Source organism: Hippocampus zosterae, chromosome 2 (assembly GCF_025434085.1).
Source record: "Hippocampus zosterae strain Florida chromosome 2, ASM2543408v3, whole genome shotgun sequence".
NCBI lineage: Eukaryota > Metazoa > Chordata > Actinopteri > Syngnathiformes > Syngnathidae > Hippocampus > Hippocampus zosterae.
In genome coordinates this window covers 38,633,259-38,660,527 of record NC_067452.1, presented here as the reverse complement: position 1 = coordinate 38,660,527, position 27,269 = coordinate 38,633,259, and the positions used below count along the sequence as shown (strand labels likewise).

General features: G+C 45.2%; 2 protein-coding genes across 7 annotated transcripts; one reads left to right on the top strand and one right to left on the bottom strand.

Annotated features, from left to right (window-relative positions):
• On the top strand, positions 1-11,796 carry pnpla4 (patatin-like phospholipase domain containing 4). Of its 6 annotated transcripts, none has more exons than XR_007961502.1 (8): positions 1-78; positions 231-411; positions 1,524-1,618; positions 1,704-1,839; positions 3,287-3,352; positions 3,464-3,619; positions 4,496-4,688; positions 10,630-11,796. XR_007961502.1 is itself a non-coding variant. In XM_052059312.1 (7 exons), exons 2-7 carry the CDS (start codon positions 232-234, stop codon positions 6,249-6,251), a joined length of 705 nt encoding a protein of 234 aa, XP_051915272.1. In that variant the 5' UTR covers positions 1-78; position 231; the 3' UTR covers positions 6,252-6,651. The 6 variants fall into 6 exon arrangements, 4 of the variants coding, with proteins under 4 accessions (XP_051915272.1, XP_051915270.1, XP_051915273.1 ...); XR_007961501.1 differs by lacking the exon at positions 10,630-11,796 and adding an exon at positions 6,180-6,651; XM_052059312.1 differs by lacking the exons at positions 4,496-4,688; positions 10,630-11,796 and adding an exon at positions 6,180-6,651.
• Positions 10,211-26,146, bottom strand: LOC127596460 (anosmin-1-like). The gene is made up of 13 exons (XM_052058968.1): positions 25,928-26,146; positions 24,574-24,621; positions 20,105-20,170; positions 19,775-19,997; positions 16,687-16,871; positions 16,451-16,580; positions 15,642-15,847; positions 15,432-15,558; positions 15,226-15,333; positions 14,658-14,746; positions 14,093-14,264; positions 12,104-12,300; positions 10,211-10,768 (listed from the first exon to the last, which is right to left on the bottom strand). The coding sequence occupies exons 1-13, from the start codon at positions 26,144-26,146 to the stop codon at positions 10,613-10,615; spliced, it is 1,926 nt and encodes a 641-aa protein (XP_051914928.1). The 3' UTR covers positions 10,211-10,612.
• Positions 26,147-27,269: the final 1,123 nt, after the last annotated feature.

The window sequence follows — 27,269 nt, the reverse complement described above, 5'->3', positions numbered from 1 at the left end:
AAGTTTATTTTGAAATATTAGCCGGAACTGTTTCCTGTTGCATTTTTCCACTCAACAATGGCGACATGACAATCTCTCGTACGTATGCGTTTTTGAACACAATACATTTTCTTGTGGGTTTCTCCAAACTTTCGCAGTCATGACGCTTGATTGCGCTCGGGCGTAATTACACTTACCATCGAAACGTACTTCAGCGTAATATATCACTCGGATATAATGTATTCTTTCAGAATGAGTGTGGTGAACTTGTCCTTCGCTGCGTGTGGTTTTTTGGGCATCTACCACCTGGGATCTGTGGAGGCTTTTCTCCGTCATGGGGATAAGCTGCTTGCCTCGCTCAAGTCCTACGCGGGGTCCTCAGCAGGGGCTCTTGTTGCTACCGTCATGCTTACGGCTCCTGATAAAGTCAAGGTAAACCGTTTTATATGTCGACCTTTTCGTCCCGTTTGGAAAGGGTCGACGCCTGAGTGAGTGAGTTGACCTGAATTGACTACGATGACTAAAAGTTGAAGTCGCTTATGGTGAAGTAGTGGTACACTCGCCTGACTGGTGTGCCGGGTTTGGAGGTGTGCATTCATAGCTAGCTAACTAACTAACTAACTAACTAACTAACTAACTAACTAACTAACTATTCATATACTAATAATAATACTTTTATTTTGAAAGCGCTTTTCATCATACTCAGACACTTTACAAGAGTTTAAAACGGGATAAAATTGTACACTTATAGCCAAGCATGCATGATTTACACAAAAACACATTTAGATGAACAAAACAATGCAAAAATGGGTAAAAATATAGTGCCTCAGCACCCCCCCCCTCCGCCCCTCCTCACGATATATTCAAAAAGATAATTAAATAAACCCTGCAGAACCTGCGGGTAGAAAAAAATGTAAGATACAGTGGAATTGAGTCACATTGGAGTTAAGTCCAATTTACGTCTTCGCTCTTGTCAGAGGACACGCTGGATGATGGCATTAACGGTAGTTCCAGCCATAGGGGGGAAAAAAAACATCCTAGCGTTATCAAACAATTCCCTACATTTCTTTCACTTTATTGTCATATTGCGCATCACGGGTTCTCGCAGACGGCAAGGCGTATTCCACAATGCAAGATTTCATACACAACTGCATAAAAGCAATGTAGCCATGAAAGCCACTCTTCAAAATAAAACCGTGACACTAAAATAACACAGTAGCGCAACAAAACCACGCGATTAGCATCTAGCCATTGTCGAAATATAAATATCACCGTGGAGTAGTGAAGTTGAGTCGTGTATTGAATGATCACAAACATCCCACGCGAGTGAGCTACAAAAGAATAATTCAATCAATGCTCCTCGTAAATCATCTGTCACAATTTTCAACCACTGACGCGAAATCGGAACATTTGTGTTCCAAGCTCAGCCTTCAAATTTTACCACTGTGCGTTTCGAGTTGTCACAGCTGTTTGAAATAAAAATCAAAGTGGTTTATAATTTCATATTTTGTTAACATATTGCTGCCCCGTTGTTTGTCTTGCAGCATTGCCAAGAATTTACCTACTATTTTGCTGAGAACGTAAGACAACAGAAATTTGGAGCGCTCACACCTGGATATAATCTCATGTCCAATCTGCGGTAACCTCACAACAGACAGAAGCAACTGAAGCAGGAGAGAAAAAAAAAACCAAAGCATTTGACTCGAGTATCTGCCACTTTGCAGGGAAGGGATTGAGGAGATGCTGCCAGTCGATGCGCACATTCTGGCATCTGACCGTCTTCATGTCTCATTGACGCACTCCAGAAGTGGCAAGAACCTCATTGTGTCCCGCTTCAACTCGAGAGAGGAGCTCATACAGGTGCACACAAACAAACACCATTTGAGTTTAACGGCCTGGGATGATTTGGTTTTGTCCAATTTGGACACAAAGATTTACTTGCGGTTATTTGATTCCATAGCTATGAGCATGTAAAGTGCAGCTATGATTAGGACACACCTTTTCCTGACTATGCTCAACACAATGCCTCTCTCTCGGGTAGTAATTTGCCGTGCGCTCACAAATCTTCTAGAATTGCATATATTAATAAAAACTGTCACCTTAAAAATGGTTCAATGTCACTTTTTACATTACCCTGAATTATAGTTAGGTGAAAATGAAGCTTCCGATTTGCTTCACGAATCAGTTGTTGTCTCCTCTAAATGGCATTGTTGGTTTAAGTAAGGGTTTTAAGAAATGGCGAGTCGGTGTGCTGTCAGCCCAATGTTGAACAGAGGGCGCCATCTCGAGGAAGCAAAAAAAAATATATACAACTGCTTCGCGAAGCAAATCTGAAGCTTCATTTTCCTCGTCGCTTTTGAAAGATTTAGGGGGGGAAAGTATATGTGGCAAAATAACTTCCACTAACAACCCAGGCTAAAGTTAGCTTCACTCTAGCATAAAAATGTGTCTCTCAGTCAAGGTGTGTCACTTCAACACACAGGAAAATTGGGAATATGCCGGAAATTACTGTATTGGGATCATGTGAACTTCATGGTATCCTGGTTGCAAACCCGAGCACAGATAAAGCCACAATATGGATCACGATAGCCCATAGCATAAAGTAAAACACAAATGCAAGTGGATACAAGTGACGACAGCCAATTTTGCACGCACAAAGGGTACACCCTGGGCCATCTGAATTGTTTATTCAATAATTATCTTCGCATCAGTCCAAAATATAACCACTGTCACTGCCTTCAGTGCAATTAAAAGACAAAAACAAATCACAGCTCGGTAGACTTTGAAAAACACAAAGACGCAGTTGACTAAAATTGGCACACAATATTGCACTGACACTATTTCAACCAGTTAAGTTCAAATATTCAACACTTATTTGTCTTTGAGGGCGGCCCGGTAGTCCAGTGGTTAGCACGTCGGCTTCACAGTGCAGAAGTACAGGGTTCGATTCCAGCTCCGGCCTCCCTGTGTGGAGTTTGCATGTTCTCCCCGGGCCTGCGTGGGTTTTCTCCGGGTGCTCCGGTTTCCTCCCACATTCCAAAAACATGCGTGGCAGGCTGATTGGATGCTCTAAATTGTCCCTAGGTGTGAATGTGAGCGTGGATGGTTGTTTGTCTCTGTGTGCCCTGCGATTGGCTGGCAACTGATCCAGGGTGTCCCCCGCCTACTGCCCGAAGACGGCTGGGATAGGCTCCAGCACCCCCCGCGCCCCTAGTGAGGATTAAGCGGTTCAGAAAATGGATGGATATTTGTCTTTGACCCTGACCCACACACATGGGTCTTTATAACTTTTTGTCTCTCCCCTAAGGCACTCCTGGCCAGCAGCTTTGTGCCAGTCTATGCTGGGCTCCAACCGATAAAGTTCCAAGGCCAGGTCCGAGGCATTGTCACAGCTGAACCATGTGATTTTTTTTTATTTCCTTTTTTTTTTTTTTTTGCTGTTGTTCACTCTATTTGTACGTATGCCATCTGTGTTTATCAGTAGAAATGGATTGACGGAGGCTTCACCGACAGCCTACCAATCCTGCCTGTGGGCCGAACCATCACAGTGTCCCCGTTCGCAGGGCGGCAGGATGTGAGTCCCTTGCACAAGGGCCACGCGTTCAAGACCCAACTCAGGCTGGCCAACATGAACATCATAGTACGTATGGCAATTTTTTTCGCATGCGAGTGTGTACTGCAGGCATGTCCAAAGTCCGGCCCGGGGGCCAAATCCGGCCCGCGGTCGAATTTCATCCGGCCCTCGGCCCCTGTCATAAAATCAGTGCCGTCTGGCCCGCAGGTTGGGCGCAATGGAACACGTGTTGCATTGACTGAGGTCTCGTAGACTGGTGAGTGATGTTTCATAGAGTACTGCTTCCCTCTAGTGGCTAAATGAGTAATAGCATTCACTAAATGAGTAATAGCATTTAGACACTAGAGGGCATCACTCACGAGTTAACAAGACATCACTCCGTGTTTATATTGACTGATATGTCATATTTCAAATGATCCTTGCAGTTGTGGATATGTGTATTGCTTGTTCATTTCCCCGTTGTTCGAGGCAAAGGTTTTGTGACTATTGAAAAGTCATGGTGATACATTTTATGTTTCAAATCAATCCATTTGCACTCAGGAGACTTCCGTTTAAGAAAAAGTCAAGTGAATAAGCAGTTGCATGTGATATACCTGTTTCAAATGAACCAAAATAAATTCTTAAGATTGTTGAAATTAAAATAAAAATGGAAATGTGAAAAAGACTGGCTTACTAAAATTTGACGAACAATATTGTTGTTCAATTTAAAGAATGTCAGCCAAGGTCGGCCCCCCGACATTTTACCACATAAAATTGGCAAAAAGTTTGGACACCCCTGGTGTACTGTGTCGATGTGTGTTACCTGCATAACAAAAAGTTTGAGTCAGTCATATAATTTTTTGACTCCCAACAGCTGTCGACGACTTCATTATCAATGTTGAAGAAAGAATGTCATGTCCAGAGCTCAAATCGTGTTCTATGGCTGTGTTGTGGTCTCCGCAGTTCTCCGTGGAAAACCTCAAAAGACTGAACCAAGCTTTATTCCCGCCACCACCCGACAGAATGCGGTTCCTCTGTCAGGAGGGTTTTGATGACGCCATGAGGTTCCTGAAGACGGAGGGTTGGATGAGCTAAAAGGGATGCTTTGGTTTTTGGTGCGGGAAGTGAAAGCAACAACTCTCCCTCCGTGTAGAAGGTGATATTCTTCCTCCACACACACGTTGGGATATATTTCAGGAAGAACGTAAACAAATTAGGCATTGTGCATTCGATTTTGTGGAGTGAACATGTGGATGTTGCAGGGATGGTGAGAATACTCCCCCCCCCCGGTTATATAAGCTTACCTGCTGCTTCTGATAATGAGACTTTGTTATGACTTCTCTTAAATTAAGACGATGCATCGCAGGCCGACTCTTCCGGAGCTCAGATGTAATTTTTCATCCCATTGTGCTGCTAAATTCCCTTCCCGCTAATGAGGCAGTTCAAGGGATTCCTTAAACAGGCAGGCCCCCTTGAGAAGCTGACTTTGCAGTGCACCGCGCGCTCGCGGGGCTGCATTGTTAGTCAAAGTGCTTTTCTGAAAATGAAATGAAAGTAAACGGTTCGTCTATGTACCCTTCTCCTTTTGCAGATAGAGAAAAATGATTTGAAAACGAGGCGTCAAGCTGTTCTATGCCACTCCCAGTTGAAGTTTACAGTCAAGACACAAAGAGAATTTCACATTGCGCTTTTAAAGAAACCTTTGCATTAAAGTCTGCTAGCTTAATGCTAACACATAATGGCAAAGGCTATAGACGAGCGAAAAAAAATGGCATCAGTGTCACCGTGTGACCACCCTTTAAGCAATCGATATTTGAACACATAAGGTGGAGCAACGCATGTGGACAGATAAAAACAATACTCAATGCATATATTCTTTATCCTCTGTGAAGAACAACCAATATTGTTTAACTTACCGAGGAGCAAACATCTACATACTGTATATCTTTTTTTGTTGTTGTTGTTTTGTAGAGTGTACATCAGAAGTAGTAGCACAATGTCAATTGAATTGGAGCAAAAAAAAGTACTCCATCTCATAGATATTTTTCTCATGAAGTAAAAAAAGTACTCCATCTCATAGATATTTTTCTTATGAAGTCAGAGGGGTGGCGGCAGATTTGGAATCCACTTGCGAAGGTGGTCACGGAATGAATCCGAAAGATCCATAAAATGTCATGACACTTTGTTCCAACGATGTGTTTTTAAAAACTAAAACGACAGAACACTTGAATTGAATGCTTGAATTTGCTTTTGAAATGCGTACTTTTTTCCCACTCAAAGGTAAAGTCAACAACGTTGTTGTTGCACTCTGAAATCGATCATCAGGACACGCACACTTAATGATCTGCAGTTTGTCTCGCGGTTTGGCAGGCTACTTATCGAGCCGATGGTCCCTCTGAGGTACTCGCTTGTGCCTTGCTCATCTCGCGTTATTGAGATAGATCTCCCCTTCAGTTTTTGATTTAATTTTCACGTGGACATTTCGAAACTTCACTCAACTTTACCAGCCTAGCCTACCGGAGGAAAAAAAAAACTCTACTTTGGCCTAACTTAATACAGTCAAATGCCTCGCATTCAAAGCAAACCTAGCCTTTCACAAATTCGATCAATCCCTGCGAAGCTTCATGGTAATCTCCTTCCCGAACAGATCACTGAAACATTCCCGAGGTCTCAGCCAGAAATGAGATTCACAGCCCGCAGCAGAAGAGAGTGCTGGTGAATGCAAGCCCCAAGCTGAAAAGGGCAGAGAGAGTCTGCCTCTCTGCTGCAGCACGGCACCCTCAACCCCCCCCCCCCCCCCCCCCCCGGCTTTGCTGGCAGCAGGCTAAACAAGGAAATGAAAGCTAAGGGCTAAGGGAAGCCTTTCAAACTTGAGCGCCCGTCTAAAGTGGAGCTATATTCCAAGTGTTGGGAAGTGATTCATTTTTCAGGTTTCGTGTTCTTTTTCACGTGACTTTTATTCCTTATATTTGAAAGCAGATATCCGTTCTTTGAAGTCCTTAGTCTGTCGAAACAGGCATGTTCTCTTTTTTTTTTTTTTGTTACTTCTGTGGATGATGACATGATATGAAAAAATCTTTCACGTTGTGCATTTAAATAAACCTCATAAGCTTCCATTACAGTCTGCTAGCTTAACGCTAACACATGATGTGAAAGTCTACAGACGAGCAAAAGAGCATCGGTGGCATCGTGTTTGAACGCGTAAAGTGGGGGCAACGCATGTGGACAGATCAAAAACAATACTCGATGCATGTATTCTTTATCCTCTGAGAAGAAGTCTGCTAGCTTAATGCTAACACATGATGTGAAAGTCTACAGACGAGCAAAAGAGCATCGGTGGCATCGTGTTTGAACGCGTAAAGTGGGGGCAACGCATGTGGACAGATCAAAAACAATACTCGATGCATGTATTCTTTATCCTCTGAGAAGAAGTCTGCTAGCTTAATGCTGACACATGATGTGAAAGTCTACAGACGAGCAAAAGAGCATCGGTGGCATCGTGTTTGAACGCATAAAGTGGGGGCAACGCATGTAGACAAATCAAAAACAATACTCGATGCATGTATTCTTTATCCTCTGAGAAGAAGTCTGCTAGCTTAACGCTAACACATGATGTGAAAGTCTACAGACGAGCAAAAGAGCATCGGTGGCATCGTGTTTGAACGCGTAAAGTGGGGGCAACGCATGTGGACAGATCAAAAACAATACTCGATGCATGTATTCTTTATCCTCTGAGAAGAAGTCTGCTAGCTTAATTTTAACACATGATGTGAAAGTCTACAGATGAGCAAAATAGCATCGGTGGCATCGTGTTTGAACGCGTAAAGTGGGGGCAACGCATGTGGACAGATCAAAAACAATAATCGATGCATGTATTCTTTATCCTCTGAGAAGAAGTCTGCTAGCTTAACGCTAACACATGATGTGAAAGTCTACAGACGAGCAAAAGAGCATCGGTGGCATCGTGTTTGAACGCGTAAAGTGGGGGCAACGCATGTGGACGGATCAAAAACAATACTCGATGCATGTATTCTTTATCCTCTGAGAAGAAGTCTGCTAGCTTAATGCTAACACGTGATGTGAAAGTCTACAGACGAGCAAAATAGCATCGGAGGCATCGTGTTTGAACGCGTAAAGTCGGGGCAACGCATGTGGACAGATCAAAAACAATACTCAATGCATGTATTCTTTATCCTCTGAGAAGAACGACTAGTATGGAGGGAGAGGAGAACATCTACATTTTTCCATGCGTTTGTTTCGTGGCGCGGGGGGTGCTGGAGCCTATCCCAGCTGTCTCCGGGCAGTAGGCGGGGGACACCCTGAATCGGTTGCCAGCCAATCGCAGGGCACACAGAGACGAACAACCATCCACGCTCACACTCACACCTAGGGACAATTTAGAGCGTCCAATAAGCCTGCCACGCATGTTTTTGGAATGTGGGAGGAAACCGGAGCACCCGGAGAAAACCCATACAGACCCATACAGAACATGCAAACTCCACACAGGGAGGCCGGAGCTGGAATCGAACCCGGTACCTCTGCACTGTGAAGCCCACGTGCTAACCACTGGACTACCGGGCCGCCCCGGGCTAATTTCAGCAAGACAAAATTAAGCAGGTGTAAAGTGTGATTTCAGTCTTGCGGTATTTGGTAATAAGCGTGTAACAGACGTCTTAAAATAAAAGAAAGCACATGTCCCCTTTACATGTTATTCATATTGCTGGCAGTCCACGTGGCGACAGGGAAGGCTTTGGTTGAAAGTATTTTTGAGATGCCGCGCCAGCAGGATTCCATTTCACAATCGCTGCAGAGGGGAGCGTTTCGAGAATGAGACGTAAAATATTCATGTTGGCTCATCATTACGTAAATGATGCATTCATCACACAACTGCGGCATACGCGGTCGACAAGAGGACATTTTTGATGTGTCCTATTTGATGCTGAACCAAATTGTGTGGATTTGTTTGAATCAACTGAAGGTGTCAAAATCACATTTTAGACGGAGTATGAAATACTTTGGGGTATATTCAATTGAGTGAATTGAAGCTTCAACGTGAAGACAAACGCCCGGGGAAGGTGGGGGGTGGGGGGGGCTGATATTCCCTGCTGGATATTTGAGTGACACATTGCGGCAGAGGTATTTTAGGTTCAATTACAAAAACAGACAGTCAGCGTACTTCCTTTTCAGGGCTATGCCAGTCGCAATTTCTAATGTATACTTGTCAAATCTTGGGGGATTACCGTGTCACTATTTCAAAGTGAGTCGAAATTATATCTGGCAGAAGATAAACCGGTTGCCCCGAGGTGAAGATTTGTTCATTTTCAGCGTTCCGCGCGGCATTTACCTTTATCCCTAAAACATTCAGACATTGTCGTTCCACTTATCTAACATGTTTTGAAATGACATCTTGTTCAATTTACTTGAGCTAGTTGGGGGTCGATTGGTCAATGTATTTGGTCTCTTGATTATTGCAAGTCACTTCCACTTTTCTTCACTGTTAATCCGAGGTGGCAAAAGAAATTGGATAAGATACTTTCATTCATTCATTCATCTTCTGAGCCGCTTGATCCTCACTAGGGTCGCGGGGGGTGCTGGAGCCTATCCCAGCTGTCTCCGGGCAGTAGGCGGGGGACACCCTGAATCGGTTGCCAGCCAATCGCAGGGCACACAGAGACGAACAACCATCCACGCTCACACTCACACCTAGGGACAATTTAGAGTGTTCAATCAGCCTGCCACGCATGTTTTTGGAATGCGGGAGGAAACCGGAGCACCCGGAGAAAACCCACGCAGGGGGAGAACATGCAAACTCCACACAGGGAGGCCGGAGCTGGAATCGAACCCGGTACCTCTGCACTGTGAAGCCCACGTGCTAACCACTGGACTACCGGGCCGCCGTGTTACGTTACCATATTTTGTTATTTTGGTTGGTTCATGAGATCACGGATTTGAGCAATAAATGCATTTGGTGCCATCTTGTGGCACTTTGGTGTCCCAAGCAACTATGATGAAGTCAGTTGAAGAGTTTCCTTCAGACAAAAATAGTGCTTGTGGGCAAAAATTTGAGATCCGAGCGCTGTCATCCATGACAACAATATTCGAACAAGCCATTATTCTTGACTTCTGATTTCAAAACAAGTGAACCATCAATTTGTTGTGCGCTGTGTACTGGGTGTAATATATGGAGGTGGTTTACCATTTGGTTCTACAAAATTCACAGTCGTAACGGCCCTCCAAGGGAAACCGTAACGACAATGTGGCCCGCGGCAAAAAGGAGTTTGACACCCCCTGAAAAGGGATAACAAAACACCAGACAGGATAAAGTTCCCATCTTTGCCACATATTTTGGGCATCACATGGCAGGACAAAGCGATGAAGAAAGCTTGCACGCCGTGTTCCATTTGATTTATCCGGACCAAGACTGAGTTCTGAGAGGTCTTGGAAGGACAACTGACACCATTCGTTTTCTTCAAGATAGTCGAACGAGCTGACGCAAGAGATGTGATGGCCAAAAAAAGTTATGTGCTACACTTAGTGCGGTGGCGTGCACGTGCAAGTCAATGAAGCCTGTTGCAATCATTTCAGAGCATTGAGTTGGTGCGCACTAAGAACACGGGGGGGGGGAAACAATGCTTAGTTTAAAATAACAAGGAAAAAAAAGGTGAATCCAAGAAAGTATAAACTACACGCGGCCATTTGGGTTTATTTTGTTCCGTTTTGAATCTTTGTACAATAGCACTCTTTGTAGACACATCTGGACAGAAGATAACACAACTACTCTCAACATTATATACATAACATACACTAACAAGAATAATTTCACCACTTTACAATGTTTTTGTAATTTCATTCTAAGGTGATGCGCAGGACAGTGAAGGCCAACAACACTTGGCTTTCCGACAGGAAATTAAATTACGTTTTCAAAGTTGGAACAATTGAAGGAAGACTGATTGTTGCATTTCTGCGTTTGGAGTTGCTTTTGTCTTCGCCTTCAATGCTTGCGCATCCCAAAATAGCTGTCAGGTCAGCTCCTCTGAGCGACTGGCTAATTGTAGCGCTATTCCTCATCTTGCTTGATTATCAATCGTATTTCCTAGGCCTTAACACATGTTGGAATTCTGGAGTCTGGAAGGTTCTGCTGATGGCTGGACCTTCGCCGTCTGCAGCGATAGCTCGGATATCCAACCGGTAGACACTGGAGGGGCGTATGTCCGAAACTGCTAGAACGTTAACGTCCTGTGATGGGAAAACACGGCATGTGGTGGGAGGTGAGTTAAGCAAAGCAACATTTTGCACAGGGGTCATTCCAGAATTGGAGGACAACTTGGGAACCAGGTTTTGGGTTTTTTTTGTTTTTTTTAAACTGACTATACGCTGGATATTGTATCGTTACATTTAAAAAACATTAAAAAAAAAAAAAGGAAACCACATAATTTGACTCATCCTGCTAACTCGTCAACAGTTTTTATGAGATTTATGTCATATGGTTTTGCAGTGCATGACCCTGTAACTGGCACTGAGCCAGTCGGAAAAAAAAATAGATTTAAAAATACGATGAAATAAATATTTCACAGTTAAATAAATTTTCATTTTATTTAAATACAAATTTTTCATATCCCCATAACTCAAATTACATTATCAAGGTTGGAAATCAATTTCGATGATTTCGTGCTAGCCGCAAAGCTAATTTGTCAAGAATAAACACAGCTATAGAGTTACAAAATATTGCTGAATAAGCTTCAATGAACTAAATGAAATTAGATTAGATTTTAATGCGAAATGAATTTTAATAGTTCCCTAAAATACATCAACAGAGTTGTAAATCAATGCGAAAATGTTAAAATTATTTGCTTAAAAGTATATGCTAGCTGTGCTAGACGATATGCTAGCTTGTCAAGAAAAAAACTTAGCCTCGTTAAAAAAGAAACCCACTGCTATAATGTCTTTCTGGTCACAAGTAAGAAGGTTGTGTTGGTTTGAGTGAAACATCTTTTTACATCTTAAAACATTAAACATTTAAAGGAAAAAAAAGAAATTTTAGGAAATTAGCTAATGTCAGTGAGTTGTGTAGGGCGGCCCGGTAGCCCAGTGGTTAGCACGTCGGCTTCACAGTGCAGAGGTACCGGGTTCGATTCCAGCTCCGGCCTCACTGTGTGGAGTTTGCATGTTCTCCCCGGGCCTGCGTGGGTTTTCTCCGGGTGCTCCGGTTTCCTCCCACATTCCAAAAATATGCATGGCAGGCTGATTGAACACTCTAAATTGTCCCTAGGTGTGAGTGTGAGTGTGAATGGTTGTTCGTCTCTGTGTGCCCTGCGATTGGCTGGCAACCGATTCAGGGTGTCCCCCGCCTACTGCCCGGAGACAGCTGGGATAGGCTCCAGCACCCCCCCGCGACCCTAGTGAGGATCAAGCGGTTAGGAAGATGAATGAATGAATGAATGAGTTGTGTAGCTAACTTGCACGATCGGTTTGGTACAGTTTGTCACCGGTTGCCCTTTTGGGAAGGGGTGTGGGGGGTGCAGGAAAAGTCCAATTGTGGAATAACCCACATGCTTGTGCTCAAGTACTGACCGGGGTTAAGATCTGCGAATGGGAGATGCCATCTGTGAGTCGGTTGGTTGACGTGACCTCCACCAGGGTCACCTGGTAACCAGTCAGATGACGCCGAGATGGCATATGCCAGTTGAAGACTGCAGTCAGGTTACTGCCACGGACCTTGAAGGTAACCGTCAGGTTGGTTGGTTTCATCAAAGCTTTCTGAGGAGTCGCTGGAAAACGAGATTCAAGTTGTTATCGAGTCTGAAAGCACAATTCATTATGCATAGTGCTTCCGTGTGTACAATACAGTGTTATGTTTGCACAGCAGGAAGCACTCAAGTGAACTGTGCACAGACCACTACGGGGGTTCTTGGATGGGGGTGCGCGAAAGTGTCTGCAAAATGCTAACACAGTAAGTTGTACTAGAAAAAAAACATTAAAAAAGAACTTGCAAACTTATATATATGGAGATTGGCGAGCAATAATTTCCACCTCCCCTCCTGAGTTTTGGGCCTATTTAAAGCATTCATACGAATGCGATGTATCAGCACATGAATCTGACATCAATAAAGTAATAGGCCTGATTGATTTAAAAATAAATATTTCAAACAAAAGATAAAAACTTTTTTTTTAGAGAGAGTATATCTTCCCCCCCCCCTCCCCACTTGCACAAAAGGCATGTTAAAATATGACTTTCTTCCCTTGTTAAACTTTGACTAATAAAATAACATGAAAACTTTAACTTGGAAAATTACATTATTTTTTTTAAAAAGGCCAACAGAAAATCTCTGCCTCAGAGCTTCATATGGATCATTTCTCCGCATGGGCTAATGTTACTGCGGACACATGCACTATTCCGTGTTGCAATTAGTGGGCGCAATCGAGACTAACCTGGAGGAAATAGTCCGACATTTTGAATCATTCATTCATTCATCTTCCGGACCGCTTGATCCTCACTAGGGTCGCGGGGGGTGCTGGAGCCTATCCCAGCCGTCTCCGGGCAGTAGGCGGGGGACACCCTGAATCGGTTGCCAGCCAATCGCAGCGCACACAGAGACGAACAACCATCCACGCTCACACTCACACCTAGGGACAATTTAGAACGTCCAATCAGCCTGCCATGCATATTTTTGGAATGTGGGAGGAAACCGGAGCACCCGGAGAAAACCCACGCAGGCCCGGGGAGAACATGCAAACTCCACACAGGGAGGCCGGAGCTGGAATCGAACCCGGTACCTCTGCACTGTGAAGCCGACGTGCTAACCACTGGACTACCAGGCCGCCATTTTGAATCATTTCACACTTTAAAAAAGAAGCTACAACTGTGTCTACTGCAAAGCACAACTGGGTAACAATCACAAACTAAGGGTAACAAAAAAATATCTTTAGCTATAGCCTAGTTAGCTAGTTGGAATGCCGGTATACTTCCAATCACTTTATTGAATTTAATATGCGTAGAATAAGACAAATTTATTTTGTCAGATTTTTCTTCTTCTCCTTTCGGCTTGTCCCTTTTCAGGGGTTGCCACAGCGAGTTATTAATTTCCATCTTTCCTTGTTTAATGTCTTCCCTCACGGCATCCATGATCAGATTAATCGTAGAATACTCCTTTCTAAAAGTATTTGATGGCTGCAGCCCAACATGGTAGTAATGTTTAATTGGTGTTAGGATTATGGGGAAGGGGGGTCCATGGAACATGTTCCTCTTAGGGGTCGTTTGAGAGCCCCTACGCTGAGTTTAAACACATGGTGAAGGTAGCTATGCTTAGTGATTTTGCTCATGAAGCTTCATGAAGCACATGCGATATTTTTTTACTCCTCCTAGATGGCGCTCTTGGTTCTACATGAAGTTTAGTGCAGTGGAAATGGATTAAAATTGCACTGCATCTTTAAACGGGGAGTGCCATGGAGGGAGGAGTCAAAAACATCAGAAATGCTTCATGAAGCTTTACTTGTCCATCATTAGTTGTGATGATAACCAAACTGATGCTTGAATATGCTTCTAACAGAAAGCTCCCTTACGGGTTTCTCCATGACAAGCAATGGGTCTTGGACTCTTGGCTCGGATGGCGGAACAGGAAGGCGTAACGAAGCAGACGCTCTTGACTGGCGGCCGACTTGTCCTGCTGACAGGCTGCAGTCGGACTTTGTACTTACAGGAGAAGAGCAAACCCTGCAGGCTGGTGAAGGTCTCCTGGGATCAAGCCAATGCATAAAATTCACTTACAGCAACAACCAAATCATTTTTTTGTACATGAGGGTCGCGGGGCATGCTGGAGCCAACTTTAGCTGTCTTCGGACATTAGGCGGGGGGCACCCTGATCCGGTTGGCGGTTGCCAGGCAATCGCAGGGCACACAGAGACGAACAGCCATTCACACTCACACTTAGGGACAATTTAGATGCATGCTTTTGGAATGTGGAAGGAAACCGGAGTATTCAGAGAAAACCAATGCAGGCACGGAGAGCACATGCAAACTCCGGAGGCCGGGACCGGATTTGAACCCTGCGCCTCCTCACTGTGAGGCGGTCGTGCTAACCACTGGCCGCCCCAAAATGTAGATCAACTTTTAGAAATGATGTGTAACCTGTGTGCTGGTCTTCTTTCTCACTGTGTTTTGTTTGTGCTTGCAATACTCTGGTACCCACTGGATCTTGTAGTATTCAACCGAAGGGTCTACACACAGAATATGATCAGAAAGTGTCAATTGCATGAAAAAAATGTTTGGTTTTATAGTTCATTCATTCATTCATTCATCTTCCGTACCGCTTGATCCTCACGAGGGTCGCGGGGGGTGCTGGAGCCTATCCCAGCTGTCTCCGGGCAGTAGGCGGGGGACACCCTGAATCGGTTGCCAGCCAATCGCAGGGCACACAGAAACGAACAACCATTCGCACTCACACTCACACCTCGGACAATTTAGAGTGTTCAATCAGCCTGCCACGCATGTTTTTGGAATGTGGGAGGAAACCGGAGCACCCGGAGAAAACCCACGCAGGCCCGGGGAGAACATGCAAACTCCACACAGGGAGGCCGGAGCTGGAATCGAACCCGGCACCTCTGCACTGTGAAGCCGACGTGCTAACCACTGGACTACCGGGCCGCATTTTGCATACTTGCACCTGAAAAATGAATCATGCACTTAATACACACACCTGTGCTGCTCTGCCAGTAAATATGAACCTGAAGCTGACCGTCTTGATAGAAGGGTGTCCCCACACGCAGGACATCGGCCGTGGAGGAATTCAGTGTGACGCTGGCATCTTTAATACGGATACAACGTAACATATCCTTCCGAGGCGATGCATCAGCATGAGTCACAATAATCCTAGCAAACAGAGCACACACATATGGTACATACTGCGCCGAGTGCTGATGTGTACGATGGCCCGAGGTCCTTTCAGCTGAGATTGTTTCCAGTAGGACACAGCCTGGACTTCCACACGATACATCCGGTCGGACCGCATGTCGCCGAGCACCACCTGCCTCTGTGCCGAAGAGCACTCGTGGTCTTATGACGTTATTTGTCCATTTCCAGAAACAAAGCGGTTGCAGCGGCGGCGGCCCTTACCTCACTTACTCGCTTCTTCCTCTTGGTCATGGAGGAAGCGGCAGGCCGACCAATAGCGGTCCATGTCCAGGTGACCTTGTAGTGGTGAACGGGGACGTCGAGGTCTCCAGGCATGTTCCACTCTAGTTGGACCTGCACCGATTGGCCCGATGCAAACGTTATGTTGGTCGCTCTCAGCTCAGTTGGTGCGGGAGGGTGAGAGGGGTCTGAGGATGGAGATGTGAAAAATACAAGATAGGAAAATGATGCGGGGAAGCGGTTCGGAAAATGGATGGATGGATGGATGGACAAGCGGCCAAAATGAGTTTTCTCCGCAGGGTGTCCGGGCTCTCCCTTAGAGATAAGGGGAGAAGCTCAGTCATCCGGGAGGGGCTCAGAGTCGAGGGCTTCTCCTCCACATCGAGAGGAGCCAGATGAGGTGGCTTGGGCATCTGATTTGGATGCCTCCTGTGCGCCTCCCTAGTGAGGTGTTCCGGGCATGTCCCACCGGGAGGAGACCCCGAGGGAGACCCAGGACACGCAGGAGAGACTATGTCACCCAGCTGGCCTGGGAACGTCTCGGGATCCCCCGGGAAGAGCTGGAAGAAGTAGCTAGGGAGAGGGAAGTCTGGGCTTCCCTGCTAAAGCTGTTGCCCCCGCGACCCGGCCCCGGATAAGCCGTAGATGATGGATGGATGGATGGATGGATGCATGGATCATTTATAAACTATAAGAAATGAATTTTGTACCTCCTGCAGTCGCACAATTATGATATGTTGTTAGCTAGCTAGCTAGCCGTTCGTTAGGTAGCTCATTGAAATTCTGCTGACCTCTGCTGGAACGAATGTGTCGACTCGCAGTGGTGAAACCTCGGGTTCCGTGAGTATTGACGGCCGCAACTCTGAACTGGTACCAGCGGCCTGGTCGGTTGTCGTACAATCGGGCTCTCTGCTCCGTGGTCTAACAAGTAACAAGTGTGGTGTTGGGTTAAAAACAACAACAACAACAACATGGACTGTGGTTGGACGCGACATGAAGCCTCACATGGGGAAAGCGGCCCACGAACCTGTGCAACCGCATGCCAGGAAACGGCAGCATCATCGCTGGGCTGAATGCCAAAGTTCCACCTTGTCTGCAGGATGTAGACCACAGGCTCTGCGGATACATTGAACCTGGAGGACCAGGTCACCTCCAAATGGCCAGGCGCAACCTCCTCAAAGTTCAGCTCCTTTCTCGGTTTCAGGGGAACCCCTGGGAGATCAATGGGAGCCATGAAACAGCATTAAAAGTACAGTCCTGTATTTGATCAACTAGGCTTCAAAACATAAATCAGTGGGAATCTAAAGTAGTCTGTCGCTTTGATTGCTTGGATAGGAACTACAACCAAAACATTTTAAAATGAACTCAACTGTGTTTCTAGAGCACTTTAAAACACCCGCCGCTGTATACAAAGTGCTGCACCAGGAGCAAATATCATATATACAACAATAAACAATGACTTAATAACAAAGACAGAACAAAGCACAAAAAACTGTCAAACTAAGATCAAGTCTGAGTCAAAAGCCAAAGAATACAAATGGGTTTTGAGTCGAGTTTTAAAGATGGGAAGCGAGGGGGCTTGCCGAATGTTCAGTGGAAGGTCATTCCACAGAGAGGGACCGGCAATGGGAAAGTAGTCTAATAGTGTCTGGTCCTTAGACCTGAGGCACCGGTCAGGTGTGTAGGGGCGGAGGAGCTCAGAGAGGTAAGGTGGAAGGAGGCCATTTAAAGATTTGAAAACAAATAATAGGATCTTAAAAAGAACTCTAAAATGTAGAGGAAGCCAGTGTAGCCAAAGTAGGCGTTATGTGCTCCCTCTTACGAGTAACAGTCAAGAGGTGAGCAGCAGCATTCTGGACCAACTGGAGATGCTTCATGGAGGATTGTCTGACTCCAAAGTAAAATGCTTTACAGTAATCCAGCCGGGATGTGACGAAGGCATGAATAGCAATCTGACATCGTCCATTGGGCCTTATTCTCTACGGGCAATGACAAACCTTTTCGAGACGTCAACGGTTCCTCACAGATGATACAGTGTAGCCAAAATCTTACGAGTAACAGTCAAGAGGTGAGCAGCAGCATTCTGGACCAACTGGAGACGCTTCATGGAGGATTGTCTGACTCCAAAGTAAAATGCTTTACAGTAATCCATCCGGGATGCGACGAAGGCATGAATAGCAATCTGACATCGTCCATTGGGCCTTATTCTCTACGGGCAATGACAAACCTTTTCGAGACGTCAACGGTTCCTCACAGATGATACAGTGTAGCCAAAATCTTACGAGTAACAGTCAAGAGGTTAGCAGCAGCATTCTGGACCGACTGGAGACGCTTCATGGAGGATTTTCTGACTCCAAAGTAAAATCCTTTACAGTAATCCAGCCGGGATGCGACGAAGGCATGAATAGCAATCTGACATCGTCCATTGGGCCTTATTCTCTACGGGCAATGACAAACCTTTTCGAGACGTCAACGGTTCCTCACAGATGATACAGTGTAGCCAAAATCTTACGAGTAACAGTCAAGAGGTGAGCAGCAGCATTCTGGACCGACTGGAGACGCTTCATGGAGGATTGTCTGACTCCAAAGTAAAGTGCTTTACAGTAATCCAGCCGGGATGCGACGAAGGCATGAATAGCAATCTGACATCGTCCATTGGGCCTTATTCTCTACGGGCAATGACAAACCTTTTCGAGACGTCAACGGTTCCTCACAGATGATACAGTGTATCCAAAATCTTACGAGTAACAGTCAAGAGGTGAGCAGCAGCATTCTGGACCAACTGGAGACGCTTCATGGAGGATTGTCTGACTCCAAAGTAAAATGCTTTACAGTAATCCATCCGGGATGCGACGAAGGCATGAATAGCAATCTGACATCGTCCATTGGGCCTTATTCTCTACGGGCAATGACAAAGCTTTTCGAGACGTCAACGGTTCCTCACAGATGATACAGTGTAGCCAAAATCTTACGAGTAACAGTCAAGAGGTTAGCAGCAGCATTCTGGACCGACTGGAGACGCTTCATGGAGGATTTTCTGACTCCAAAGTAAAATCCTTTACAGTAATCCAGCCGGGATGCGACGAAGGCATGAATAGCAATCTGACATCGTCCATTGGGCCTTATTCTCTACGGGCAATGACAAACCTTTTCGAGACGTCAACGGTTCCTCACAGATGATACAGTGTAGCCAAAATCTTACGAGTAACAGTCAAGAGGTTAGCAGCAGCATTCTGGACCGACTGGAGACGCTTCATGGAGGATTTTCTGACTCCAAAGTAAAATCCTTTACAGTAATCCAGCCGGGATGCGACGAAGGCATGAATAGCAATCTGACATTGTCCATTGGGCCTTATTCTCTACGGGCAATGACAAAGCTTTTCGAGACGTCAACGGTTCCTCACAGATGATACAGTGTAGCCAAAATCTTACGAGTAACAGTCAAGAGGTGAGCAGCAGCATTCTGGACCGACTGGAGACGCTTCATGGAGGATTGTCTGACTCCAAAGTAAAGTGCTTTACAGTAATCCAGCCGGGATGCGACGAAGGCATGAATAGCAATCTGACATCGTCCATTGGGCCTTATTCTCTACGGGCAATGACAAACCTTTTCGAGACGTCAACGGTTCCTCACAGATGATACAGTGTAGCCAAAATCTTACGAGTAACAGTCAAGAGGTTAGCAGCAGCATTCTGGACCGACTGGAGACGCTTCATGGAGGATTTTCTGACTCCAAAGTAAAATCCTTTACAGTAATCCAGCCGGGATGCGACGAAGGCATGAATAGCAATCTGACATCGTCCATTGGGCCTTATTCTCTACGGGCAATGACAAACCTTTTCGAGACGTCAACGGTTCCTCACAGATGATACAGTGTAGCCAAAATCTTACGAGTAACAGTCAAGAGGTGAGCAGCAGCATTCTGGACCGACTGGAGACGCTTCATGGAGGATTGTCTGACTCCAAAGTAAAATGCTTTACAGTAATCCAGCCGGGATGCGACGAAGGCATGAATAGCAATCTGACATTGTCCATTGGGCCTTATTCTCTACGGGCAATTACAAACCTTTTCGAGACGTCAACGGTTCCTCACAGATGGTCCGCGCACACTCACCTTTGTAAAGGTCTTGCGGAGATTGGCATGTGTGACCGCAGTCGTTGGAGCAGCACTTTTTCTGAGCTGGGCATTCTGCATCGCCATCACAGCTGTCGACGCAGGCGGCCGCAAAGCCACTGGCCCTGTGCGGAGGCGGACAGCTGCCTTGCTTCACCTGCATCAGCGTCTGCAGGAACTCGCAGCTGGCCACGCATTCCCAGTGTTTCACGCCAAACAATTTCTTGAATACAAAAAAGGGGGATGGATGACAATCGCTACATCATCGAACGTTTCGACAATTTTGTGCAAAGTGCGCCCGAAGGATGGACAATATGGTGATGCATTTACCTCACAGAATTCTTTGCAATTGCTCTTCCTTTTCGTGGACCAGGACTCTTCACAGGGATCCAGGCACTGTTGAAGGGATGGGAGTGAAATATTAATTTCCGGGGTATTGACTTAATGTCCACTTTAGCTTCACACGCTGCTCAGTAAACTGCAATAAAATACCGTATTTTCCACACTAAAAGGCCCACTAGATTGTGAGACGCACCTTCAATGAATGTCCTATTTTGTCTTTTTTTTTTTCATATATTGGACGCACCGCACAACAAGACGCAATCTAAAATGCATCCACTAGATGGAGCTACACTCAAGGAAACGGACCAACGGAACGAACAGATGTCAGTAAAACTTTTTAATAATGCCGCGACTCAGTTCACTTAATCAACAGCAAGTTATAACATCCATCCATCCATCCATCCATTTTCTGAACCGCTTAATCCTCTCTAGGGTCGCGGGGGGTGCTGGAGCCTATCCCAGCCGTCTTCGGGCAGTAGGCGGGGGACACCCTGGATCAGTTGCCAGCCAATCGCAGGGCACACAGAAACGAACAACCATTCGCACTCACACTCACACCTAGGGACAATTTAGAGCGTTCAATCAGCCTGCCACGCATGTCTTTGGAATGTGGGAGGAAACCGGAGCACCCGGAGAAAACCCACGCAGGCCCGGGGAGAACATGCAAACTCCACACAGGGAGGCGGGAGCTGGAATCGAACCCGGTACCTCTGCACTGTGAAGCCGACGTGCTAACCACTGGACTACCGGGCTGACTAGGAGGATTTAGCGCGTCTGTTTTTATTCATCCATCCATTTATCCATCCATTTTCTGAACCGCTTAATCCTCACTAGGGTCGCGGGGGGTGCTGGAGCCTATCCCAGCCGTCTTCGGGCAGTAGGCGGGGGACACCCTGGATCAGTTGCCAGCCAATCGCAGGGCACACAGAGACGAACAACCATTCGCACTCACTCTCACACCTAGGGACAATTTAGAGTGTTCAATCAGCCTGCCACGCATGTTTTTGGAATGTGGGAGGAAACCGGAGCACCCGGAGAAAACCCACGCAGGCCCAGGGAGAACATGCAAACTCCACACAGGGAGGCCGGAGCTGGAATCGAACCCGGTACCTCTGCACTGTCAAGCCCACGTGCTAACCACTGGACTACCGGGCCGCCCGCAAGTTATAACATTGACTCGTTAACGTTGAACTCTCTTGCCGCTGCTCTATTTCCGTATTCGACTGCGTAACCGATCGCCATAAGTTTGAACTCTGCCTTGTCAGCCTGTCTCAAGCAAGGAGCCATTTTGGGGTCGAATTATTACCGTAATGACCATACACAAGACGCATTGGATTTTAAGGCGCGCTGTGAGCTTTTAAGAAAATGGAAGGCTTTTAGGTGGGCCTTTTAGTGCGGAACACACGGTAATCTTTCTTCGCAAAGGATAAAGCTCATATGCCTGTGAGTATTGTTGTATTATCGAACTTGGCGTTGCTGCGCCATCTGAGTGAAAATGATATCCCTTGATGAGAGCATTATAATGTCTCCACAAAGATTTGTCAAGATTAGATAAGTCGCACACAAATAAGTAGCCAGTCTACGGTCTTTCCTATTACGTGTTAGCATTAAGCAAGTGAAAGCAAAGTGATGGGATGTAATCCTCTTGGCTTGATCTTTAATGTGACAGTCAACGTCTCAGTGGGAGGGGCAATAGAATTGAAGCCTCTACTGCTTGTTGTGAAATGAGTTGAGTTCAGTGTTTACAGCGCTCTGATCTCAAATTTTTGCCCACAAGCACTATTTTTGTCTGAAGGAAACTCTTCAACTGACTTCATCATAGTTGCTTGGGACACCAAAGTGCCACAAGATGGCACCAAATGCATTTATTGCTCATATCCGTGATATCATGAACCAACCAAAATAACAAAATATGGTAATGTAACACGGCGGCCCGGTAGTCCAGTGGTTAGCACGTCGGCTTCACAGTGCAGAGGTACCGGGTTCGATTCCAGCTCCGGCCTCCCTGTGTGGAGTTTGCATGTTCCCCCTGGGCCTGCGTGGGTTTTCTCCGGGTGCTCCGGTTTCCTCACACATTCCCAAAACATGCAAGGCAGGCTGTTTGGACGTTCTAAATTGTCCCTAGGTGTGAGTGTGGGCGTGGATGGTTGTTCGTCTCTGTGTGCCCTGTGATTGGCTGGAAACTGATTCCGGGTGTCCCCCGCCTACTGCCCGAAGACAGCTGGGATAGGCTCCAGCGCCCCCCCGCGACCCTACTGAGGATCAAGCGGAACAGAAAATGGATGGATGGATGGTAACGTAACACAACACATAAGACACGGACAGTCATGCGATCGTAACCACCATTCCAGCATGCACGTTGTAGTTTGAAGCAGTTAAAGATGATAGAGGTGGAGCAGAGACGTCATGCTCAAAATGTGCAGGTGTTTGCTCTAAGTTAAGTTTAAAATTAAACAAAAACCTCGAGCGTCCATTGACGAAAAAAGAGATTGGTTCACTTCTCCTGCCCCATTTAAATCCGTTTCAATTCCAAGCACGTTACTGCGCCCTCCAATGATCTGCCTCGTTTTGATGAATGATGAATACTTGGTCCTCCTACGCTACTGTTATTCAAGGTGAATAATTACGGTGGTACTTGGAGAGCTCTGTATTTTTTTTGAGGTGGTACTTGATGTAAAAAAAAAAATAAAGTTCCTTATCCACGAGTCTAGATAACCTCAGGAGTCGTTTTTTTTAGAGTTGGAGCTATAATTGGCTGACTGCATGCGCATGAAGCACAGCTCTGTCCACTTGACAACGCGACGCTTGGCCTGTCATCTCTCATCGTCCCTTTGCGGGCCTCGAAAAGAAATCGCCTCGCTAATAGAGAATGACATTGCCACTTCTTGTGCCGTCACTAGCTCGGTAAATCCCAGCGATGCTTCCTTTTCTGCCCCATTTCCAGATGAAATCAATCACTCTGCTCCTGCTTTCCCGCGAGTAAAAGGAGGAACTTTTTTGGCTCGAGCTGGAGGAACGCTCCCATTTAACATTAGTCTATTGAGCAGAGTTGAATCGAAGTCTTCATTTGTATTGCAAGGAGGAAATTGCACATTAGCTCGAGACGGAGAGTGGAAACGCCATGACTCATGTTCTGTGCCCTTGGGTGGAAGACCAGAGTATGCAAATTTCTTTCCTCAAAAGAACGCATTTGCAAGTTATTTCAGTAGTTGGTCATTTTCTTCACCACAGTGTAGAATACTCTTTTTGAGTTGGAATCTTAGTTTTGAAGCAGTGGCAGCTGTCCAAGGAGATTTCAAAGTACCTCGACTTACGAAAATAATATGTTCTGGAAGAAATGTCTTTGCTTGAAATTTTTGTAAGGAGAGACGCGTTCTCCATGTAAATGCCCTAGTCCGTTCCAAGCACCCCAAAATTCAGACATGAATGATATGAAGCAAAAAACGCATCAAAATATCTAACAAATACATGTTACAATTAAATTATTTCACAATAAACGAGAGACGTGGATAATGTAAAAAAAAAAAAGACCAGGTTAAGAATAAAAATGATGGTCATTTAACTTTTAACCGCATCCTCATCATTTTTTGCCCTCTTCAGTTCATGTTCTCTCACGGAAGTGGTTTTTGCCTGACGTTTTCTAAAGAACTGATCCGAGGATGTTTGCTTTTGTCGACTTTTAACAATGCTCCTAAAATATCCAACGCAGACATCAGCATAGTGAGCGATCACCCTGACTAAGGAACACTTTTTCTGGGTGATTCATATTTATGTAAAACTATCGGAACGCCTTATGGCCCGAGGGGCGAATGACGAGGACGCTGCATCGACACAAATCTATTCATTTATCTACATTCAAAGACACATACGGGAGAGTTCCCTCTTAGCCAATGGGATGCCAGGAAGATGCTAGGTCATAGCCAATGGCAGAGAGAGTTCCCTCTTAGCCAATGGGATGCCAGGAAGATGCCAGATCATAGCCAATTGCAGAGCAGCTATAAGTATGTTGCGTTCAGGAAACTCGAAGCAGCCTTTATTTTTTTACCCTTCGCGTCTTGAAATTTCTTTCGGACTCAGAGGCAATATTTTTCTGTTGAGGCGTTTCGTAACTTGAAAATGTCGTATGAAGAGATGTTCGTAGTAGTACTCCATAGGTATGTATGTCGACCGTGTATGTCTCTTCATTATTTTCTTTTACGGTCTTCAAACCCACTTTTAAACACATATCGATAGAGAGCAAGAGTCAACAAGAGAATATTGTACAGTGGACCGGTGGACCAATCCTTTAGCAAATGTCATTCAAACGCCCCGACAAACTGCAAGTTTGAACTGAATCGTTTGTCCGAAAAAGCTCATGTACGCTGACATCTCAAACAGCATCGGCTGCCCCCCTTCACCCCACCCCAAATCTTTAACGAAATTACTTGAAATAAATGTACTACCCAAAAAGGACCTACCTTTGTACACTCTTTGTGCCTACGACACCAAGATAGCGATATATTGTTCTGGAAGGAGACAGAAAGAAAGAATTGCACAAGAAATGTCACAACCGTCATTGTGTTGTAGAACGAAGCACAAAAATAATTTGTCCGACCCGTGATCATGTTTTCGGCAATTAATCACACGATGGGAGAAGATGATGGGTGTTTCATAAATCACGAGCGATGATTGACAGGTACAGATTTTCTTTAGTTGAAGATTATTATTATTTTTTTTTGTCCTTGATGAAAAAAACGATAACCAGATTGTGAAACTTTTTGTACTCGGAGTTCTTTATTAAACTTCAGTGAGCCTCATGTGATAAAGCACCTCATCTGTCATCACGCCGGTGAAATGTGTAAGAATGAGAGTAAATTATTCGGAAATTAAAACGCCCGAGGAAGCAACTGCTCGTCAGATCAGAGTGGAATCCGAAATCTACTTTGATTTATGTGTGATATTTGGCTCGAAAATGAAGGTATAACATCGCTGAGTTTCGACAGGTGTCTTTTTTTTTAGTCTTAAATTAAAGTTGATAACCCACATTTTAATCCTAATTTGATTTTTTGTTGTTGTTTCATATTCATTGCGGGTGTGTGTATGAATTCATAATAAATGTCAATGTCCAAATACTACAGGACCAAAAAGTATATTTATATACATTTCATTCAATCCATTAACTCTAGACATCATCACTCAAACCCTTTACTATTTTTTTACTGGATGTCTATTTGACAATAAATTACCCCCCTCCACCCTGCCCCCAAAACATTAAAAAGCACAATTCAACGGGCGCTGGCTGCCTCATTCATCGAGTCAGATCCTTTTAGATTTATGTAATTGCCTGGAAACGTTGTCTTGTTGATGATTGGAAAGGCAGATTTGATGATGTATCGAGCCAACTTTATTTATTTGTTTTTGTTTTTGTTATTTTGGCCTGATCGTTTGAATCAGGTGTGTTGCAGCAGGGAGAGACGGGAAAACAAGCAGGAAAGCGGCCCTTGAGGATCAGAGTTTGAGACCCCTTGCCTTAAAGTCAAGTCTCACATCAAATTTTCCCACGCAGCAATAATAAATCAAAGGTGTCGAACGCTAACAGTCACGTGGCGTACATTATACGATAATGTCGTTGTTGTGGGGTTCTTTTCGACCTCAAAAAACAGTGGCATATCCAAATATACCGCCTTGTATTAAGTGCAAAAAAAAAAAAAAAAAGAAATAAAAAGACAATTGACTGGATAGATTCACAATAGCAATAAATTTCAAGACAACCCAAGAAATACTGACTCAAGTGCAGTTGAAATTCATTTTTTTTAGGAAAGCCGAGTTTACCTGCAGTGTTGCCGCGCTGTGCAAACTCAAGCAACGGGACATGCACCGTGCGCTCGGGAAATTCTCCAGCCAGGGTGCCCCATCTTTGCCGTCCTCCTCATCATCATCATTATCATCATCGTCGTCATGTTTGGAGCCTTGGAGCAGCTTTTTGGTGCAGACACCGGAGACCAAGAGGAGTACGAGCAGAACGCTTCTCTGTGGCACGCGCCTCGCCATGGCAGCCTGCATTCTTGTCCTTGTTTGTGTAAGAGCAGTGCGTGAGTCGTTTGAGAGAACCTCAGTTCAAGCATGAATTTATAGCTGGGGGAGGAGTGTCATACGTGCAGGAGGTGTGAACAGTTGCAGTTTGAGGATGCGATGCACTGTGATTTAAATTATTTCTCGTAGTATTTTTTTGAATGCGTTTTCTTACACATGGATTTCACACTGCTCCAATATGAAACAATTTACGCTATCCCTTGCAAGTTTTTTCAAAGAATCTCTGTTCTTGACAAGCTACTCATCAGTGGGCCTGCTGCTCCTACCTCAGATGAAAACTAAACTCTTACAGCAGGCGTTTTGAAAAAGCCAAGGAAATCCTATGGGGGGGGAGGGGGGGGGGTGCTGCAGTGGAAATCACCAAAAGCTTGATTCAGCGCGGATTCAGGCAGCAATAAAGGTTTAGCTATTTCAACTTTGGGTAATGGGCAAGGTAATGGCACAACGATGGCCTCACGTCAGACCGAATGAAGTTTTCGTTTGTCTCCAGCAGGTGGCAGAGAAGCGCTTTCCCTCCAGCATGCACACCTGCTGCCAATGCATTCATCAAGTTTAAGGACTTCCTAAACCTCAAGTCTCTGTCGGGTTATTGACCTCGTTTGCTGCTCATGCGCATGGGTTGTTTTCTAGATCTCTCGATCTCATCATTGTCATTTTATTTTATTTGATTTGATTTTTTAGTTTTGCTCTCTTGTCTCTCTCTGGACTCGAGTCATTTCGTTTATATTCTCCGATTCCCTCTGACCTTGTCTTTGCAGGCGCTTTTTGTTTGTGCATGCACCCATTTTTATCCAGGCTCGGGACTAGCAGTGGCTGGGAATCAGCAAATGGCATCAAGGGCCTTGTCGAGGGAACCGACTGGATGTTAACGCTCACCCCAGAGCAGAGATGAACCCTGATTACCATGTCCAAAGTGAGCAATGTTATCCACTGAGCCCACCGAGACCATTTTCTAAGGATGTTACATTGTATTGACTCGAACATCAGTCCACAAAAGTGTCCAAATTAGCTCCCAGCTTCAGCTCTTCGGCTCACCCAAATCCAATCCGCTTTGTCTAAATAATGAACCCGACCAATCAGC

What these genes read in the sequence shown, in the direction of transcription:
- pnpla4 (XM_052059310.1), top strand. Translation starts at nt 232, where the DNA reads ATGAGTGTGGTGAACTTGTCCTTCGCTGCGTGTGGTTTTTTGGGCATC. An exon ending in CGAGAGAGGAGCTCATACAG is followed by an intron (nt 1,840 to 3,286) that starts GTGCACACAAAC and finishes CTCTCCCCTAAG; the next exon opens with GCACTCCTGGCCAGCAGCTT. An exon ending in TGGCCAACATGAACATCATA is followed by an intron (nt 3,620 to 4,495) that starts GTACGTATGGCA and finishes TGGTCTCCGCAG; the next exon opens with TTCTCCGTGGAAAACCTCAA.
- LOC127596460 (XM_052058968.1), bottom strand. Translation starts at nt 26,146, where the DNA reads ATGGCGAGGCGCGTGCCACAGAGAAGCGTTCTGCTCGTACTCCTCTTG. An exon ending in GGAAGAAGCGAGTAAGTGAG is followed by an intron (nt 15,559 to 15,641) that starts GTAAGGGCCGCC and finishes TCTTCGGCACAG; the next exon opens with AGGCAGGTGGTGCTCGGCGA. An exon ending in GAAAGAAGACCAGCACACAG is followed by an intron (nt 14,265 to 14,657) that starts GTTACACATCAT and finishes GCTTGATCCCAG; the next exon opens with GAGACCTTCACCAGCCTGCA.